At 39.8% G+C, this 20,853-nt stretch overlaps 1 protein-coding gene across 1 annotated transcript in view; it reads left to right on the plus strand.

Moving 5' to 3' along the window:
- Positions 1-20,853, plus strand: part of TANGO6 (transport and golgi organization 6 homolog) — a 177,634-nt gene that overhangs the window by 116,787 nt on the left and 39,994 nt on the right. Inside the window, exon 16 of the mRNA XM_082677163.1 lies at positions 19,044-19,195. Coding sequence (XP_082533289.1) covers positions 19,044-19,195 — 152 coding nt within the window. The remainder of the gene's footprint in view (positions 1-19,043; positions 19,196-20,853) is intronic.

Below are 20,853 nucleotides of genomic sequence, written 5' to 3' on the forward strand. Positions count from 1 at the left end.
TAGACAATTCAGAAGAAGAAATGAGAGACTGTCACCTCTTAACATTTAGTGGAGATGGAGTTATAATCCACCTGGCAGTTCCACCAAGTGTAATCCACCCAGTTATTCTCATAGAAATGTTGAGAGGCTCAAATGAAATAATATACATAATATGAAATATTTGTGTCATTATAAATATAAATATTTGAGTGTCATTATAGAGATGTATTTACGACTATATTAATTCCTGTACTGGGGTTGCCAGGGACTAAAGTAGAGAGGTAGGACCACCTACAGTGGCAGCCATTAGGCAGGTAAATAGGAAATTGATGTATAGATTTAACCTTGGGACACATTTTACCTTTCTCTGTCAGAGGTATGCACCGTGACCCCCGGAGTCATAAATTCCTAAGTTTTGATCTTGACTCTAACACATTTAATAGTTATGAACAAGTTACATAGCCTCTCTGTTCCTTATCTGTAAAATGGGGATAATTATGGTAGCTTCCTGATAGGGTGGTTATGAAATTTAAAAGATAATATATGTAAAGTGTTCAGAACCAGCATCTTTCATGGTAAGGGGTGAATAAATGTTGGTTGCTATTATTTTCTTGTTGTCTTTTTTTTTTTTTTTTTGCGGTACGCGGGCCTCTCACTGTTGTGGCCTCTCCTGTTGCGGAGCGCAGGCTCCGAATGCGCAGGCTCAGTGGCCATGGCTCACGGGCCCAGCCGCTCTGCGGCACATGGGATCCTCCCGGACCGGGGCACAAACCCGTGTCCCCTGCATTGGCAGGCGGACTCTCAACCACTGCGCCACCAGGGAAGCCCACCACATCTTCTTTATCCATTCCTCTGTTAATGGACATTTAGGTTGTTTCCATATCTTGGCTGTTGTAAATAGTGCTGCTGTGAGCATCGGGGGGCATGTATCTCTCTTTTTTTTTAATATTTATTTATTTGGTTGCACTGGGTCTTAGTTGAGGCAGGCGGGCTTCTTCGTTGCAGCTTGCTGGCTCCTTAGTTGCGGCACATGGGCTTCTTAGTTGTGGCATGCAGACTCTTAGTTGCAGCATGCATGTGGGATCTAGTTCTCTGACCAGGGATCTATCCTGGGCCCCCTGCATTGGGAGCGCGGAGTCTTAACCACTGCGCCACCAGGGAAGTCCTGCGTTTTTCTTTTTGAGTTATGGTTTTCTCTGGATATATGCCCAGAAGTGGGATTGCAGGATCATACTGTAGTCCTATTTTTAGTTTTTTAAGGAACCTCCATACTGTTCTTCACAGTGGCTGCACCAATTTACATTCCATGGGGCTTTTATGTTAAGGAATTACAGGGGTTGACAAACCACTGCCCTTGGGCCAAATCCGACCTGCTGCCAGTTTTTGTATAGCCCGTGAGCTACAAATGTTTTTCACATTAAAATGGTTGGTGGAAGGGGGAAGCAAAAGAAGAATAATTTTTTGTGACGTGAAATGCAAATTTTAGTGTCCATGTAAAGTTTTATTGAAACAGTCATGCTTATTTATGTATTGTCTATGGCTATTTTTGCACTACAGTGGCAAAATTGAGTAGTTACAATGACAAACAGAAATTGGCCCTCGAAGCCAAAAGTATTTATTTACTGTCTGGCTTTTTACAGAAAAAGTCTGCTGGCCCTATTCTAAGGTAACCATTATTCAAGTGCATGTATATGTATTTCTTTGGCAGACCTTCATTGCTTGCTTTTTCAACAAAGTTTCTTTGGAAGTAACTAATCTTTCCAAATCATTCTTAAGTTTTTCTTCCCATCAAATCAAGCTTTGTATCCTACTTTAAACTCTGTATCCTACTTTAAACTTTTACCCTTTATAATTAAACCTCTTTAAGTAGATTTGAGTAGATATTGCATTTCTTTTCTGAAATCACCAGCTGCAGTCATTAGCTCAGGAGATAGAAGATACCATTGGCAAAGAGTCCATTCTTTAAAGATGACACAATTACAGTTGGCCCTACTTATCTGCAAACCTGCAGATACGGAGGGCCAGCTAAGTAACTTGAACATCCCTGGATTTTTATATCCTTGGGGAGTCCTGGAACCAATCCCCCACAGATATTGAAGGACAACTGTATACTTGAATGTTTCAGTGTTTAATTCTGCTGTTATTTTTATTTTTTATTTTTTTGCGGTACACGGGCCTCTCACAGTTGTGGCCTCTCCCGTCGCGGAGCACAGGCTCCGGACGCGCAGGCTCAGCAGCCATGGCTCACGGGCCTAGCCACTCCGCGGCATGTGGGATCTTCCCGGACCGGGGCACGAACCCGTGTCCCCTGCATTGGCAGGCGGACTCTCAACCACTGCGCCACCAGGGAAGCCCTCTGCTGTTATTTTTATTTTCAGTGTCTTCATACTTTTGTCTTCTCATCTCACACCCCTAATTCCAATTTAGAGTAAATTAAAGCATTATAATTTGGATCCTTTATTGTGTCTGTGAAAGGACACAGGACAGTGAAACATCTGATTTTCTCTTTTATTTACAAGTTTTAAAATAGATTCTTGGATTTGTAATAGATTCTTGCATTCACTTTGACTTATGGGCTTGCAAGAGAGTAAACCAACTAATTAGAATATAATGTTCCCTTTAAAAGAAGTTGTAACTTCATTTTCTTTTTGCTGGGCCTGATGTGGTAAAGTCTGATTTCATAGCAGTTGAAGAATCTTCTGTTAATAATTTAAACATAAAGTTATATTCTCAGGCCACAGGCTTCCTGATTTATGTTTGTCAATATTATGAGGCTAACTAACTCTTGGGCATGCTTTAACGAGTTTGAACATTTATGTAGTGAATTAAATAAGTCACTGGAATGGTTTTACTACTTTCATCATTACAGAATTGTAAAGAGAGTCTCCTTCATTTAAAATATCTAGTTTTTATCTTCTTTCATCTTTTAAAATAACTTGCCATAAACCTGGAACTTTTCCTTTCTTGTGATCACATTTCTGGGCTTTATTTTGTTAATTCCACCCTTCAGGAAAATTCCACCATGTTTCTGAAGTCTGTTACTGTCTCAAGCACACTTTTCAGGAGAACTAATCTCTTTTTCGTGTCAGTAACACACTAGGGTAGAGTCATTTGTTGTAGATTTTCCTTGTAGGGTAACTTTGTATAAACTGAAAGTTTATATGCTGTTTAAACCAGTCTTGGCGTTCAATGAGCTGTTGAGATGGAATGAGTAAGCTAGTTAATACATAACTATAGAAGTCTTGGCATCCTGTTTCAAACTGTCTTTGTCTCTACGTTACTTTAGTTCACTGAGTTGCCGAAAATCCAGTGGTACAAAGCATTTCCTGTACACTGTTTTACTTTGTCCAAAAGATATTTATCTGTGGTTCTTATTTGCACATCGCTCTTATTTGAAGACATGGAAAGAAAACATCCTTTTGCGAGTCAAAGTGTAAAGTAGGGTCTTCTCCCTCTCCTTTCAGTGCCCCTCGCTTACCTTTTTTTTCTTCTCCCCTCCCACTTAAAACTTTCTTCGACTAGAAACTCATCAAATTTCAGAAATTATTTCATATCTTTCTTGTTCCTTCCAAGCTTGTAAAAAGGAGGTAACAGGTATATTAATATTTACTAAGGTGTGGATGACAGCCTCCTATTATGCTGCCCTTCTTGGGGTGGTTTTGCATTTTGAATAAGGAGGCTATTTAGTCTAAAGAAATAAAGTTCTAATGATTAAATAGACTATGAAGCAATACAGATTGCTAATAGAAGAAATATTTGGAGGCAAGAAGGTCTGTGTGTCTCTTTAAAGCATACCTGGTAAGTCACTTGCACCAACAATAGTCCTACTAACAAGTTTGTTTTTCTTTAATAACTTGTCCCACAGAGATCTGAGATCTTCCCTTGGTTACATCTAAGCCTGTCAAAGTTTGTCTACCTGCAACTTGCATCCAAATCATCAATGCCTATGTGGTCTGTGTGATGAGATACAATGAAATTAGAACCAGAAAAGGGAGGGCTAAGAGGCCCTGAAATCTTTGCTAACCTACTTCTAGCTCAGAGTCACCTCTTGGTTACATTACCTTAAAAAGGATAACAGTATGAACGGAACACCAAAAGCAGCAGATCAACAATTAGCCTGAGGGAGTAAAGTGGGTCCTGACATGTAGACACCAGCAGGGGGGACTCTATCCAGGGACTACTCAGCATTCTTGCCCAGTGACTACTGCGACCTGCCTCCCTGGCAAGCCCCATCAAGAGCAGATGACTGGCTTCAGCCCTCTAATGCCCTAACGTACATCAAGTATATGGCTTTAGCAGCTTTCACAAGGCCATTTATCAGTCATCTCCTCCTGTTAGGAAATCAGAAGTGTTACCACTTTGAAGATGGTAAAGAAGAGGGGAAATTTTTTTGTTCTCCTCTTCAGGATAGAATTAATAGGATTCCAGCCCTTCAAAAAGACAATTAAGTGACAATTTTGGTGTTTGTTCATGGACCAGAGGAACTTATTCCCATTATGCCCTGTTGCTTATGCCCTCTTGTAAGATATAAATCCCTGGCTTCTCTTCCATTCGTATCTTATGAGGTTAAACAGAGAAGGAATGAAAATTGTAAGGACTGTGAAATGTCAGAGGTGTGGGAGAATCAGCTGGCCACATTGATGTCCACTGTTTTGGAACAGAAGTTCCTGCTAATCTTCATGGAGTGCCAAGTAAATGTCCTGATGGCAGTAGAAAGAGCCCTCTGCTTGGGAGACAAGAGAATGTATCTGTCTTTCAGTAGCTGTGTGACCTGGGATCAGCCTGTTAAAAATTTCTCTCTCCTGATTTGTAATACAGAGTTAAGAATATTTTTTTCCACCAAACTCAAATTCTTATGTGGTAATAGGTGCACAAGTGCTTTGCAGATAAAGAGGCTTACAAATGGACACAACGTTTTTTTATTCCACTGTACTGTAGCTGCATATTCTATCTTAACTAAAATCTCTCCTCTGTTCATAAAGGGCTATGTGGAGAAGGGAAACTAAAATCAGAAAAGAGATGATTTCCCCAGAGCTGCAGGGGAAATTCAAGGCTGAAAAGTAATTGTTGTTAATCAGAATTTACCTATGAATTTTTTAAATTGATGAATTTCATAAAAAATTAATTGCATTTAAATTATTTAATTCTCTAAATGGCTTTTGGAAAGGAAATCCTGCCTGTCAGGATCTGCCATGTCAATCTAATTTCCTTCTGACCTTGACAGAAATTATTGTCTCTGTTGACTCTGGTCCAGTCGCGGCAATAAGTTGTATTCATGAAATGTTACAAAAAACAAGTAATTCTTCTACTGTATTCCTTTCAGTAGTGAAATAGAGTTCCAGGCCCTAAAATGCAGGAAAAATTACTAGATATTATTGAGGACATAAAAGGGTCCATGCAGAGAGTCAGATCTATATTTTGTCTCCTGTTTCCTTGACCAGGTCAGCAGGAATATTTCTGTGAGGGCATGTGGCTCTCCACCACGTTACTCATCCCCAGGGATCTATTTACTTTAGTTCCCAAATAAAAGGGAGGAGAAATAGTTTCTCTGGATTCCTTTTTCCAGTAATGGCTTTAGTGAGTGAAGTGTGTATTGTGACATTTGACCTTTTTATACCTTTACTCTCTTTTTTCTCCCCAAGATATCTAATATCAAATCTGAAAGTACAAAAAGTGCTGTCTTGGAAAAGGAAGAGCCTACTTGAACTGGTTAGATTACAGAGGCAATTCAAACAATGTAAATGAGATCCAGGAGCCTGGAAAGATAAGATTAAGATTCAAAGATAGGCAGACAAAGACTCCAGGTCTCCACCTCCACTTGAGTCTGGTCCTTAAGAGGAAATGAAATAAAGAGCAGAAGAGATTGGGATGGACATAATAAAAAGGCTGGAGCACAAAAGTTTTAAAATACTGGTAGGAGGTCTTAACTATCCCTGGGTTAATGTTTGTCAGATGTGGTTTGGCATACCCAGAGATGGAATATTGGGCCAAATGGCTGTAACTGTATGTAAGAACCTTTGAGTCTATATCTTCAATATTTTTCTTGCCTCTTTTAAGAGACTTTTATATTATACTAATATTTTTTAAAGTTGATGCAATGAAAATTAATTTAGAAGGTTTAGAAAATGTTACCCATTAAACTGCCAGCTCTGAAGTAGTAAAGACTGAAATTGTGTTGGCACCATCTTTTACTGACAAATAAGGAAGCAAAGAGCTGGCAGAAGCAATGCCATTCACAAAGCAATGGGAAAACTCTGGGTTCTGCTTGACTGGTGGTCAAGGGCAGGACCTGGTTCCTGTAGTGGGCATATCATGAAAGAATCCAGATCTCCTACTTCATGTTTGAAGGGAGCAACCATTGTGAATTGTCTGTGAGATCTGCCCCCAAGCTTTGGTCTCTGAGCTACTGGAAGGCAGAGGTGCGTTTCATATCAGATTCTGCTTACATACATATACCTCTTCTCTTCTAATATGTGAAGATTTTTATATGTTATTTATTTTTCCAGCTTCAACGTGGACTAGATTATGTAGCCCTCCTTTAACCCCTCCCGGCCCAAAACTTACTTTTTTAAAAAATAGCTTTATTGAGATATACTTCATATACTATACAATTTACCAATTTACAGTGTGCAATTGAAAAATTTATTGTATGTTCACAAGGTTGTACAACCATCACCACAATCAATTTTGAAACATTTTCGCCACCCCAAAATAAGCCCTGTACCCATTACCAGTCAGGCAATCAGTAATCTTTTTGTCTCTAAGGATTTTCTTATTGTGGATATTTCCTACAAATGAAATCATACATTTTTCTTTTTACTGGCTTCTTTAACTTACATGTTTTCAAAGTTCATCTATGTTGCAGCATGTACCTTATTCCTTTTTATTGCCAGGTAACATTCCATTGTATGGATATAACACATTTTAAAATCCATCCATCAGTTGGTGGACATTTGAGTTCTTTTCACTTTTTGACTATTATGAATAATGCTGCTTTGAACATTTCATGTTCAAGTTTTTATGTGGGAATGTGTTTTAAATTCTCTTGAGTATATACGAAGGAGTGGAATTGCTGGGTCATATGGTAACTCTGACTTTTTGAGAAACTGCCAAACTGTTTTCCAAAATGGCTGCACCGTTTTACATTTCGGCCAGCAGTGTATTAGTGTTTCAGTTTCTTCTCCTCACCAGCACTTGTTCTTATCTTTTTGATTATAGCCATCCTAATGGGTATGAAGTGGTATCTTGTGGTTTTGATTTGCATTTCCATAATGATTAATGGTTATTGAGCATCTTCTTATGTGCCGTTTGTATATTTTCTTTGGAAAATATACAGTTCAGATCCTTTGCCCATTTTGAATTTGACCTATTTGTCTTTTTTAATTGTGTTGTAAGAGTTCTTTATAGATTCTGAAGATAAGCCCTTTATCAAATACATATTTGCAAATATATTCTCCCATCATTCTATAGGTTGTCTTTTTACTTTCTTGGTGACATTTGACACACAAAAGTTTTTAATATTGGTGAAGTCCAACATACCTATTTTTTCTTTTGCCACTTGTGCTTTTGGTGTTGTATGTGAAATGCCTTTTTGTTTTTTTTGGCTGTGTTGGGTCTCGTTGTAGCGTGTGGGATCTTCGTTGCAGCATGCAGGATCTTTTGTTGCAGCATGCGGGCTTCTCTCTAGTTGTGGTGCATGGGCTCCAGAGTGTGTGGGCTCTGTAGTTGCGGCGCACCGGCTCCAGAGTGTGTGAGCTCTGTAGTTTGCGGCACACGGGCTCTCTAGTTGAGGCATGGGGGCTTAGTAGTTGTGGTGCGCAGGCTTAGTTGCCCCGCGGTATGTGGAATCTTAGTTCTCCGACCAGGGATCGAACCCACGTCCCCTGCATTGGAAGGCAGATTGTCAACCACTGGACCACCAGTGAAGTCCCTGAAATGCCTTTGCCTAACCTAAGTCACAAAGATTTACTCCTATGTTTTCTTCTAAGAGTTTTATAATTTTAGCTCTTACACTTAGATCTATGATCATTTGAAGTTACTTTTGTATATGGTGTAAAATAGGGGTTCAGCTCTTTTACATGTGGATGTCCAGTTGTCCTAGCACCATTTGTTGAAAAACTATTATTTTCCTGATTGCATTATCTTGGCATTCTTGTTGAAAATCCATTGACCATAAAAATGAGAGTTTATTTCTAGACTCTCAATTTATTCCATTGATCTGCAGGTGTGTCTTTAGGCTAGTACCAGATTGTCTCGATTTTTGTAGCTTTGTAGTAAGTTTTTAAATTAGGAAATGGGAGTCCTCCAGCTTTGTTCTTCTTTTTCAAGATTATTTGGTTATTCTGTATCCCTTACATTCCCATGTGAATTTTAGGATCAGCTTGCTAACTTCTGGGGGGAAAAAAAAGGCAGCTGAGGTTTTGATAGAGATTACTTTGAATCTATAGATCAATTTTGGCAGCTTTGCCAATCCATGAATGTGGGATGTCTTTCCATTTATTTAGTTTTTCTTTAATTTCTTTTAACAATGTTTTGTAGTTTTCAGAGTACAAGTGTTCCACTTCTTTTGTTAAATTTATTCTTAAGCATTTATTCTTTTTGATTGATTCAGTTATAAATTGAATTGTTTTCTTAATTTCATTTTCAGAGTATTAATTGCTAGTCTCAGTACCTACTTTTGACACCTGGTAGCAAGAGCTAAAAAGTAGGTTGGGAGGCGTCAGTAGCTTCAAGTGGAGTAAATTACTTTCATGCCTGCATTGAGAGTGAAGTAGGCATCAGCACTTCTGAGCTGGTGAGGCCACACCCTACAATGACTGTGCTATCAATGACCTGATTCCACTGTGACTATCACAGAAAAAGACTTTCTCTTGCTAAAGAATGTAGAAATTTTCAATCATTCCATGCGGCTTAACATTTTATTTACTACCCTTATTGTGTAGAGAAAGCACCATACTATTTGAATCATTATTCATTTGGAAAAAAAAGTTGATCTGTAAAAGATTATCATATCCTTTGGCTGACTGTGACTTTGCAACCAGTTAACAGAGTGTAAGAGTGTCCTGAAGGCATTGCAGTAGAAGTGATCCAGCTGGAGATTAATTATTACGATGCAAACCTCATTCTACATCATAGAACAAAGACTTTTGTCCTTTCTGAACACACGTATAAATTCAGATTCACCAAACTCAAAAATATATCTCTAGTTAAGCCATTCCCTTGCTCAAATAAGCATTATCAGTCTTTTCAAATTATCAGCTGTACTGGATCAGCTGGACATACATATGCAAAATTTCCTTCACCTCTAAATCTCTAGTGCCTGTTAGAGTCCCTTGCACATTGTAGTGCATGTTAAATGTTTTAATGTTTTTATTGAATTAGCTAGATGGAAGAGCTGGAGTCTGGAGATTAAATTCTGATAATTCAGGGGTCTGTGAATTCTTTAAAAGAATATTTTAGGGCTTCCCTGGTGGCGCAGTGGTTGAGAGTCCGCCTGCCGATGCAGGGGACACGGGTTCGTGCCCCAGTCCGGGAAGATCCCACGTGCCGCGGAGCGGCTGGGCCCGTGAGCCATGGCTGCTGAGCCTGTGCGTCCGGAGCCTGTGCTCCGCAACGGGAGAGGCCTCAGCAGGGAGAGGCCCGCGTACTGCAAAAAAAAAAAAAAAAAAAAAAGAATTTTTTAAATGTTGTGTTTTCATTTCAATGATAATTCTGAATCACCTGGATCCACATTATAATCAAGTTGCACTGCGCAATTTCAGTGCCCATGTTTGTGTTTAAGAAACATTGGTCTAAAACATTACTCAGAATGTATGTTAACTTCTGATTACAGAGGAGTGCTGGCTGTAAGTGATCATTCAGTCTTTGGAAAATATAATTGCCTTTACCCAGCAGCACCTTAACCAGCAGTATAGGATATTTCTTAGTTATTTCCTGTTGGTAGATAGAAGAGAGTAGTTAAGAATGATTTTTTATCAGTGTTCCCTTCTATGTCTCAAAAAAAAGGAGGGGGTGTAGAAAGAGAGAAAGAAGGGAAGAGAAGAAGGAAAGAAGGAATAGAGGGCTCTGCAGACATTAATTACGGAGTTTTGAAAGGATGGTGTAAAGATTTGGCCAACAGTGGAATTTTCTTTCTCACTTGATTTTTCTCGATTTCACTTTTATGACCTGTTTCACTGAACTAGAAGAGTAGTCAAGCCCTTGAAATCAGCAGGTCCCCTGACTCCAGTAGTTTACTGTGATAGCGCTCTTTCACTATGTAAGTGTCTCTTGTTTCAGGTCATCTCAGATCCTTTATGACGGAAGGTGGGATCTGATAGGCATAAATGAATCTATCAATGTAGATTTCAAAGTACCATTGCAAAGCCTGACTAAAAAAAAATCTTCCAAGTCCTAATTTGTTGAAGAAATCTTTTCATATATACGATAATTGATACAAACAAGTCACAGGCAGGTTAAAATTTTTCCAGCTCTCTTTTCACTATGCACTTGATTTTTTACCTTCCAAAGCAACGCGTTTTTTTAATCAAGTTTGTTCAAACAAATCTAGATCCTTCATTTGTTTCCTTGAACACACTGCTGTTTGCTTCTCAATAAGTGTTGATTATTGCTGACTTCCTGAGAAGAATATGGAGATGCAAATAGCCAGGTGTTGTCATTGTCATTGCACAAAGGAAAAGCAATTAGAGCTGAACTAGGATAAACCCTACTGACTAGAATCAACTTGAGTAAGTTTCTAAAAGTAGTCTTGGGTTTACTGTGTTCATTTCCCTGAAGCTGTTTCTGAACGCCTGAGGAAAAGATGGCAGTCTCTCCAACTTCAGTTCCATGGGTATCTCTTAGTCTAAATATTGTAGTCTACTGTGAATACTTTCTGAAAATGGGGGTGAGGGAGTTCAGAAATCAATACCATTTTTTGTAAAAGCCATATAATGTGGATACTTTTAAGGAGGCAACAGGATGGTAATGAATATTTGCCCTTGTCAGGGGGCAAGTGTATGCCACCTTTTCTGACAAAAGGTGAATTAGAATCTTGGAACCTTATGGTTCAAATAAGTTTCAACTGAAGCAATACAAACTTCTCATCTGGATAAAGAAAAACACAAAAAGGCAAAAGCCAAAATATATATATATATTAACCAAAACCCCTCCTGGATGATATAATTGAGATTTTGTTGCTTAATCAGAAACTAAGGAATAGCAGTGGGTGTCCCAAAGCCTGAGTTTTTAGTTTATAATGAACTAGTTAGTCAGTAGTTGTGAAATATACTCAGCATATAACCCCTTCACATGAACTCCTACTGTAAATAGTTACTCACCTTTCTTTATTTAATAGGTTGGCAGATGTATAAAGATGACTCTGCTCTTTGGCAAAGTATATATATGTATTACACACACTGATATTTTGAGTCATGCCGTATACTAGACTATTGTCCCAATTAAAATTATAATTAGAAGAAAGAAAATTATTGGGTTTAATTTTTTCTTTTATATGTTATAAAATTGACTTTTGAATCCTTTTAAAAACATATACTGCTTTAAGTTTGTCTTGGCAAATCTAACTTTTCTGGCTTTGTATTATTTTTAAATTATTATATTTATTTATTTATTTGGTTGCACTGGGTCTTAGTTGAGGCAGGCAGGCTCCTTAGTTGTGGCTCGCCAGCTCCTTAGTTGCAGCACACGGGCTCCTTAGTTGTGGCATGCGAACTCTTAGTTGCGGCATGCGTGTGGGATCTAGTTCCCTGAGCAGGGATCGAACCCAGGTCCCCTGGGTTGAGAGCGCAGAATCTTAACCATTGTGCCACCAGGGAAGTCTCTCTGGCTTTGTATTGATAAACATAGAACTGACATAGAAGTACTCTATAGCGTTAAATTTTCATATGTCATATCAGAATGCTTTTGGCTGCAGGTAACAGAAATTCCCAACTCAGTTGGCTTAAACAATAAGGAATGAATCATTGCATATGACAGAAAGTTCTGAACTGGTTAATCCTTTGCCTCCATGACATCATTCAAGATCCAAAATCTTTTCATCTTTCTACTCTGCCAGTCTCAGCTTTATTAGTCTCATCCCCTGGTTCCTCATAGTTTCATTTGGCTGCAGCAGCTCTGAGGTGTCATATTCTTTTTTTTTTTTTGAGGTGTCATATTCTTATCATAACCAGAGGCAAAATATTTTCTTAGGGTCTTCCAACAGATTTTCCTTCACATCTCATTGTTCAGACTGGGTCACATGCCCAAAGCAGTTAAGGCAAGGGGATATGTCCACCATGATTCATTTAAAGCAACAAAGACCTTAGCCTGAATCACATAAGTGATAGTTGGGCAGGGGGGAAGGTGGATATTTGAACAGAATTAGAGTACTGTTTACAAGGAAGAATGGGAAAATGCCAGTGAGGTGTACACAACAAATTTTGACATGTAGGGGTCCCTAAAGCTCAAATTGAGGACCCTTTTTGTAGGATTTTTAAATTCTATTATTGCAGCCCTTGAAGCTGTATTCTCTGATCATATGCATTCATTTTGTTCTGCATAGAAACCTGGTCAGGGCTGACCCCCAGCCTGGAGACTAGGATCCAGTACAGTCTTAAGAAACCAGCCACACAGCATGACAAGAGCTAGGGAGAAGGAGGACAGTCAGAGGCTAGCAGAGCCTCCAGGAAATGGGGGCAGAGCTGTAAATCCCCGAAGAAGACCAGGTTTGAGCAAGGGTGTGGCAAATCTTGACTGTGTATGTGAGGTCTAAGAGAGGTCAGGTTGCAGAGAACATGACAGCAGGGCACTTTGAGAAATGCATGCAGACTGGATGCAGGGAGTGTCCCAGCTCGTCCAGTCCAATACCTGGAAAACAAGGTAGTAAGTGGGCCCAGAACCAGCTGACTGGGTACAGTACAGGGCTCTTGAGATCCAAGTCTCCACTGGCTCCTCTTAGGTACGCTTGGGAGTGGGGTTGGTGGAGCATGCAGTTAAATGGATGCTCATTTGGAAAGTTGTAATGAAGCTCTGGCAGGGCAGGAATTTATACAAATGGAATGTTAAAATTTGGTTTTGTTAATGTAATGGTATGCCCTTGACTTTTATGGTAGGTCAGTGTAAGAAACAGCCATATGATTTCCACATTGAATATAAAAGTTCTGTTGTCCAGTCTGCTCTTCCCTTTTCCCCCAGGTCTTCACATGACTTGTTCCTTCAGCTCTTCTCTGACAGCTTTTCCCTGAGCCCTCACCCCTGACTCTTAACTGCTCCCCACTCCTTATCTTTCTTCATAGCTCTTATTGCTGCTGGAAAGTTTATTTACTATTTATTGTCTTTCTCCTCCACTAGAAGTAGGCTTCATAAAGATGGGAACTTTGCTTTCTTGTTCATGCTATATTATCTCCAGTAATGAGAACGAACTTGGAATATTGTAGGCACTCAATTAAGATTTGCTGAATGAATGAGATACCTCTTCGTATTCTTCCTGAAGTTTTTGTCTCCTAATGAATCTATGTTCTTTCTTTTATTGAGTAATGGGAACTATATTTTCTGTTTCCTTTTTTGCCTCAGCTACCAGAATTGCTAAACTAAATTTGAGGTTCATTTGCAATAACCATTCTTAGCTTGGGATATGTGTACTTCTTCAATTACTATAGAACTTCTAAAAAGTATTCAATTCAGTTTCAATATTTTTTATTGTAAGTTGCCTCAAATCCCATAGGGAAGTAAATGAGGATTGAAGAATAATAAATGAACTGACTGATTGACTGAAGGGTAACTGGGAGAAGTCAAAAAAGAACACCAGGCTTTTGAGTCTGGATGAAAAAGAATACTGGAGCTGTTGTTAATGGAAATTGGTACCAGATCAAAAAATTACTCATAAAAGTATCTTTCTCTGTCACCATTTTGGGCACAACTCACTCCATTGTTATTGCTTGGTCAGTTTTTTTCCTCTTCCCCAGTAGGCTTTGAATGCCATGAGGGGAGGGACTCTTTCTTTCTTGTTTATGGTCCATAGTGCCTAGCACAGTACCTGGCACATAGTGTCTTTTCTTTACCACTTATTTTTTTAATCCATTTTTAATTGAAATATAGTTAATTTCAATGTTGTGTTAGTTTACCACTTACTTTTAACTTTAAATCCCTACATTAGTAAATATTAACTAGTTTGTCATCTGCTCTTACCTTTTCAAACTGCAATTTCCCCTCCTTATGGATTTCCAGACTTCCTTCATTTCTCAGTGACTTCCTTCCCATCAAGGACCTTCATTCCTTTAACCACAGCAGCCTCCCACTCCAGTGCTCATGAATATGTGCCTTTTCTTCCTTTCTAAGTCTCCTGAATCTCATTCCCCTGATGGCTAAGCCAAAGGTGACTCATCACCTCATAGACTTCCAACTGGAAGGGGCCAGAGAGACCATCTCATCTAATTGACTCATCTCCAGTTGGTCCAGGGAGGTGAAGGGAATTGCCCTGAGTCACACCGCTAGTTGGCAGCAGGGCCAAAATTAGAACACAGAGCTCTTAACTCTGGATGCACATCTCACACTGCAGAAGGAGCAAGCCCGTTTCTAGCTCCAAAAAGGGAAAGTACTATAACAAAAGTAGAAAGAGGGCTTCCCTGGTGGCGCAGTGGTTGGGAGTCCGCCTGCCGATGTGGGGGGCGCGCGTTCATGCCCCGGTCCGGGAGGATTCCACGTGCCGCAGAGCGGTTGGGCCTGTGAGCCATGGCCACTGGGCCTGCGCGTCCGGGGCCTGTGCTCCGCGACGGGAGAGGCCACGGCCGTGGAAGACCCGCCTACAGCAAAAAAAAAAAAAAAAAAAATGTAGAAAGATATGTTTTCCTCTTAGTTGGAAGTATCTTAAATGCATTGTATCATAGGAGTTAAGTGTCAGACTACCTAAGTTTGATCTTGGTTGTATTTACCCTTTGGACAAGTTATTTAACCTTTCTATTGTAGTAAATCCTTTTTCTCTTTTTTCTATGCATTTGTATATTTAATATACATATTTAAATCTGTAAGTGTGGTTTGTTTAATATTGAGAGAAGTTATGTGTGTGCATTTTTACATGCATAAATGGAATGATACTGGTTCTATTAGTTTCACTTAACAGTGTCTTAAGGAAATTAAATATTTCCTTAAGGAATATTAAATTTTCTTTAATAACTTCTTTTTGGCCACATGGCAGGTGGGATCTTAGTTCCCCGACCAGGGATCGAACCCATGCCCCCTGCAGTAGAAGCACAGAGTATTAACCACTAGATTGCCAGGGAAGTCCCAGGGGAACCTTTCTATATTGTTGCAGTTAATTCTATCTTGTTCCTTTTAATGACCATATAGTATTCCATAATATGTATGGTTATTTAACCACTTCCACATTAATTAATATTTAATTTATATCTTCTCATTTTTTTACTATTACAGTTCTGCAGAGAAGCCTTTATGCAGATTTTGTTGTGTATACATGTGACTGCCTTCACTAGGACTGATATTCAGAAATGCAAATACTAGTAGGCACAAAGTCCCCTCTTTTCTATTCTGAAAATAGGCTATGGCTAAGTCATTCATTGATTCAATTTCTGCAATATATGTTGATATTAACTGAGCAGGAGGTGAGTCTTGTGACTGCATGTATTGTGTTAGGAACTGGGAGCATTTTAGAGAATTAGTCCTCATCTTTTTCTTGTATTGTAAGGAAAGTACATTGTGTTCCTGACTTTGAGGGAAAACAAAAAGTAAACTTCCTCCTCCTCCCCCTTCCAAGTGACTAAGATTAGTGAAATTATGCTAAGCAACCTCTGCTTGACTCTGTGATGGCATTAACTGCACAGTACTGTAATTGTTGGTACTTATCTGTTTATACCCACCCCCTAAACTTTGGGCTGCTTAAAGGGTAAAGATTATGTTTTATCAATTTTTGTATCCCTAGAACATTAGCATGATACCGGTGCATAATTACATTTTATTGAATAAATGACTGAATTCAGTTCAACATTGATATTTGTTGAGTACCTAGTATGTGCAAAGATTACTAAGAACCAATAGGAACAGAGATGAAGCAAAGTTTTACCCTCAAGGAATTTATAGTCTAATGGGAGAAATAGATATAGGCTGAAAACATCTAGGAATCAAGGCATTAGTAACAAGTGTGATTTAAGTACAAAGTACCGTGGGACTTCCAAGGAGGACTAATTAAGGCTGACTGAGAATATTAAGGGAGGTTTTCACAAAGGAAGTGGCATTTGAGGCATTTTAACTGGGCCTGACAGGGCAGGTTGGTGACTTTTCTATGTAAGTTATCATTTTGGTGACTTTAAACATATGCTTCAGAAACCATTTTGTCACCATTTAGATATCATGTTACCTTAGGGCTGCAGAAAGGCTGGAAGTGGAGTGTTATACTTGGGTTCTGGAACTAGGGCCTCAGAGCCAAGATCAAGTCAAAGCAGTTTTAGTTCTCAGCCCATCTGTGGAGGAAGAAGTTGTTTCCATTAAAAAAAAAAAAAAGTCAATTCTAAGTGCCTTGGCTGGCTGTTTCTCCTCTCTTTAAGAATAAAATAATGCAAAAACCTTTCTTGGCCCCACTTCCTTGAACAGCTACCACCCCATTTCTTTGATATGCTGTGCAGAAAACTCCTTAAGTGATCTGTCTCCAATTCTTTTTCTCACATTATATTTTAAACCCACTTCTATCATGCGCTCACCCCTGCCAGTGCATCAAAACTGTTCTTGTCGGGCTTCCCTGGTGACTCAGTGGTTAAGAATCCACCTGGCAATGCAGGGGACACGGGTTCGAGCCCTGGTCCGGGAAGATCCCACATGCCGTGGAGCAACTAAGCCTGTGCGCCACAACTACTGAGCCTGTGCTCTAGAGCCCGCGAGCCACAACTACTGAGCCCACGTGCCACAACTACTGAAGCCCACGTGCCTAGAGCCCGTGCTCTGCAACAAGAGAAGCCACCGCAATGAGAAGCCCACACACCGCCATGAAGAGTAGCCCCTGCTCGCCGCAACTGGAGAAAGCCCATGCACAGCAACAAAGACCCAACGCAGCCAAAAATAAACAAATTTATTTTTAAAAAAAAACAAAACTGTTCTTGTCAGGGTCAACAGTGACCTCATTGTTACTAAATCTAATGGTCAATTTTTAGTCTTCTTTTACCTGACTTATTAGCAGCATTTGATGCAGACCATTCTTTCCTCTCTGATACACTTTCTTCCCTTAATTTCTAGAATACCATGCTAATTTTTCTCCTACGTGACTGGTTATTCCTTTTCAGTCTCCTTTGCTGGTTCTTCCCTTCCCAGACCCTTCCCAGACTTAATGTTGAAGGAAGGGTACAGGTTTGGTCCTCGGTCCTCTTCCTTTCCCTGCCTAAACTCACTCCCTTGATTATACATCTAGTTTCAAGGTTTTAAATATAATCTACATTCCATTGATTCCAAAATGTATATCTTCAACCCAGACTTCTCTTCTGAACTCTCTATATATCTTCCACTACTTCCTCAACATATCTCCTGCTTCGGGCCTGCTTCACTTGGAGACTTTCCCACCTCAGTTGATAGTAACTTCATCCTTCCAGGCACAAAAGCAAAAATCCTGGAAGTCATTATTGGAGTCCTCTGGAAATCAAGTTGGTGTAATCTTCAGAATATATGCAGAATCTTTTTCTCACCCCTTCTACTGTTCAAGTCACCATCCTCTCTCAAACAGCTTACTGGAGTAGCTTCCTAATTTGTACCCTTGCTCCACCCCAGACACACATACAGACACATACACTACTGCATGTTCTTAGCACTGCAGCCAGAGTCATCTTTTAGCACCTTTTTGCTCAAAATCCTCCAAAGGCCTCTCATTTTACTCAGAAAAAGTCCAGGTCGTTACAGAGGCCTACCAAGGCTTATAAGCTCTGCACCAGCACCCACCCCTGCCATCACCCCTCTAGCCTCCTCTTGGGCTTTCTTGATGTTCCTCCACAGTCATGCTCCCCCACAAGCTTTTTTTTACACTAGCTGTTCCCTCTTCCTGCTGTGCTCCTCCCCCAGATGTCCACATGGACGACAGCCTCACCTTCTAGCCTTTGATTAAATGTCTCAACCATCTCAATGAAGCCAACCCTGGCCATCTTTTTAAAAACTGAAGTCTGCCACCATCTTCATTTCTCTTTTTTTTTTTTCCACGCTGCTTTCCTCCTCCTGCCCCCCGCCATGGCATTTATAACCTTCTAACATACTGTATAATTTACACTACAATGGAAACTCCAAGAGGGCAAGACTTTGCTTCTTTTGTTCACCATATATCCCAAGCATCAGAAGCCGTGCTTAGCATCTAGTGGGACTCTTAGTAAAGATCTGCCAAATGAGTGAAGAATCATAGATCTCTCTTTGACAAGACCCAAAATGCCTTGATTGTCTTTCACTCAATTTGCTTGAGTACGTAGGGTGATAGTGTAGGAAGAGTACTGGGCTAATGACCAGGCTCTAGCCTAGGACCATACTTGCTGTTTGTGTGACTGTGACAGTTGCATTGAGTTTGGGAAAGTTTATTAAGCTCTGCACTTATGATATGTACATTTTTCTCTTTTATATATACATAAATTTTAAAGTCTTCAAATATTTTATTTCCACATGTAGGTTTTTAGATTATAATTGGGATTCTACTTGCTTTTTCACAAAATAATTCATCATGAATATTTTCCCTAACATTATTCTTCCAGAGCATGATTTTTAATGGTTATGTAAGTACTTTGAAAAGTATAAAACACTATACAGGGCTTCCCTGCTGGCGCAGTGGTTGGGAGTCCGCCTGCCGATGCAGGGGACACGGGTTCGTGCCCCGGTCTGGGAGGATCCCGCATGCCGCGGAGCGGCTTGGCGCGTGAGCCATGGCCTCTGGGCCTGCGCGTCCGGAGCGTGTGCTCCGTGGCGGGAGAGGCCGCAGCAGTGAGAGGCCTGCGTACCACAAAAAAAACACAAAAAAACCAAAAAAACACCATACAATGTGCCATGGTGATATGTTATTCCTTCTTTAAGAAATTGAAAGTTTGTTTTGAAGTAATTTGATTTTTTCCCTTTTTCTACAGGGGACATGGTCTCAGAGTACCGAGAACCTTTGATCCACACCTTCCTGCGGGGAGCAAGAGATCCAGATAGTGCTCACAGGGCCAGCAGCTTATCCAATCTTGGAGAACTGTGCCAGAGGTTGGACTTCATGCTGGGCTCTGTGGTTCACGAGGTACTGCATGTTGATTCCTTTCTCTAAAGTTTGTTTTTACTTGAACCTATGATATAGCTCAGCACTGGGAGTTAGGAGACCTGCGTTCTTTTTCTAGATCCGGTAAGTCATTTAACCTCCCTCAGCCTCGCTAGTCTCATATGTATATTGAAAGTTGATTTAGTAGGAATTTTTTAATTGCAAGTGACAGGAAGTCATCTTAACCTACTTTAAGCCATAAAAGAGGATTTATTATAAAGAGTCCAAGGAAACATAACAGAATTGAAGAAGCTTTGAGGAAGTGCAAGCAGAAGTTTACCCTAGTTTTCTGGGCCATCTGTGAGTCTCATCTCTGTTTACAGAAAACTCTCAGGCAAATACATACTCTTAATTGGCCCTCTTCGGTTGGAGGTGCCTTGTATTCAGGGAGACAGGGTCTTATCAGAAAAGATTAATTAAGTTCCATGTTTTGTTCACCGCCTTATACCCAGTGCCTGGTACGTAGTAGGTAAAGGATAAATGAGCAGCCAAAATAATAGCCATACAAGATGTTGGCACTGGACACGTCTCCAGTGTTTAGAGTTTAAGATTTAAACTGGTTTTAGAGTTTAAGATTTAGTGAAAGGTACATTGCACTGTTGTCCTCTATGAATATCTTTCTTTAGCCTCTTAAATTTTATCTTTGCCCTTGTGTTTACTTAGTCATCAATATATGAACATATGTCTCAAGTACATACTATGTACTAGACACTCTGCTATTTAAAGATGATGATGGGCAAAAGAAGACTAGTTAATATGTTGCCAGGTGTCTTTTTACTCAGTGGGCTTCACCATCTTAAATCTTTAAGGAAGAAGATGGCTTATAAATTATAAATACATAAATAAAATACAGTTTATATTACCTTATTATTTATGAGAGACTAGATTTTTCATATAAGCACATAAGTTTACAAGATCAAAAACTTAGTAACTTTGTAATACTGGCTTCTTTCACATTATTCAGTATCCTAGGGCTGACCATGTTGAACATCAAATCTTAAGAAGTATCTACTGAGAAGGAATTTTCTTCAGTGTTTGGTGATTGTGTCTTATCATCAAGCAGAGAAACATGCTCATGGATGTATACATATGCTTGAATTTATGGTATTTCCTGACTCCTGAGCTTTATATGCTTAGTTTAATTGATTATAAAGGCTACTTATCGTTAAATTTCAACTTAGGACTTTTAGGAAAGTTATACATAGTTGTTTCCTCTTTTTTTAAAAAAAAAAAATTTATTTATTTATTTATTTATTTATTTTTGTCTGTGTTGGGTCTTCGTTGCTGCGTGCAGGCTTTCTCTAGTTGTGGCCGGCGGGGGCTACTCTTCGTTGCAGTGCGCGGGCTTCTCACTGTGGTGGCTTCTCTTGTTGTGGAGCATGGGCTGTAGGTACGTGGGCTTCAGTAGTTGTGACTTGTGGGCTCTGGAGCACAGGCTTAGTAATCATGGCACTCGAGCTTAGTTGCTCCGCGGCATGTGGGATCTTCCTGGACCAGGGCTCAAACCCGTGTCCCCTGCACTGGCAGGCGGATTCTTAACTACTGTGCCACGAGGGAAGTCCTCCTCTCCTTTAACTCTAACTCGAGGGACACAGCCCTATGCCCAACTTTCTGTATCTGTTTTTAATAACTTAGAAACA

The sequence above is a fragment of the Grampus griseus genome, assembly GCF_964374135.1.
Source record: "Grampus griseus genome assembly, chromosome: 19".
In the NCBI taxonomy this organism is placed as follows: Eukaryota; Metazoa; Chordata; class Mammalia; order Artiodactyla; family Delphinidae; genus Grampus; species Grampus griseus.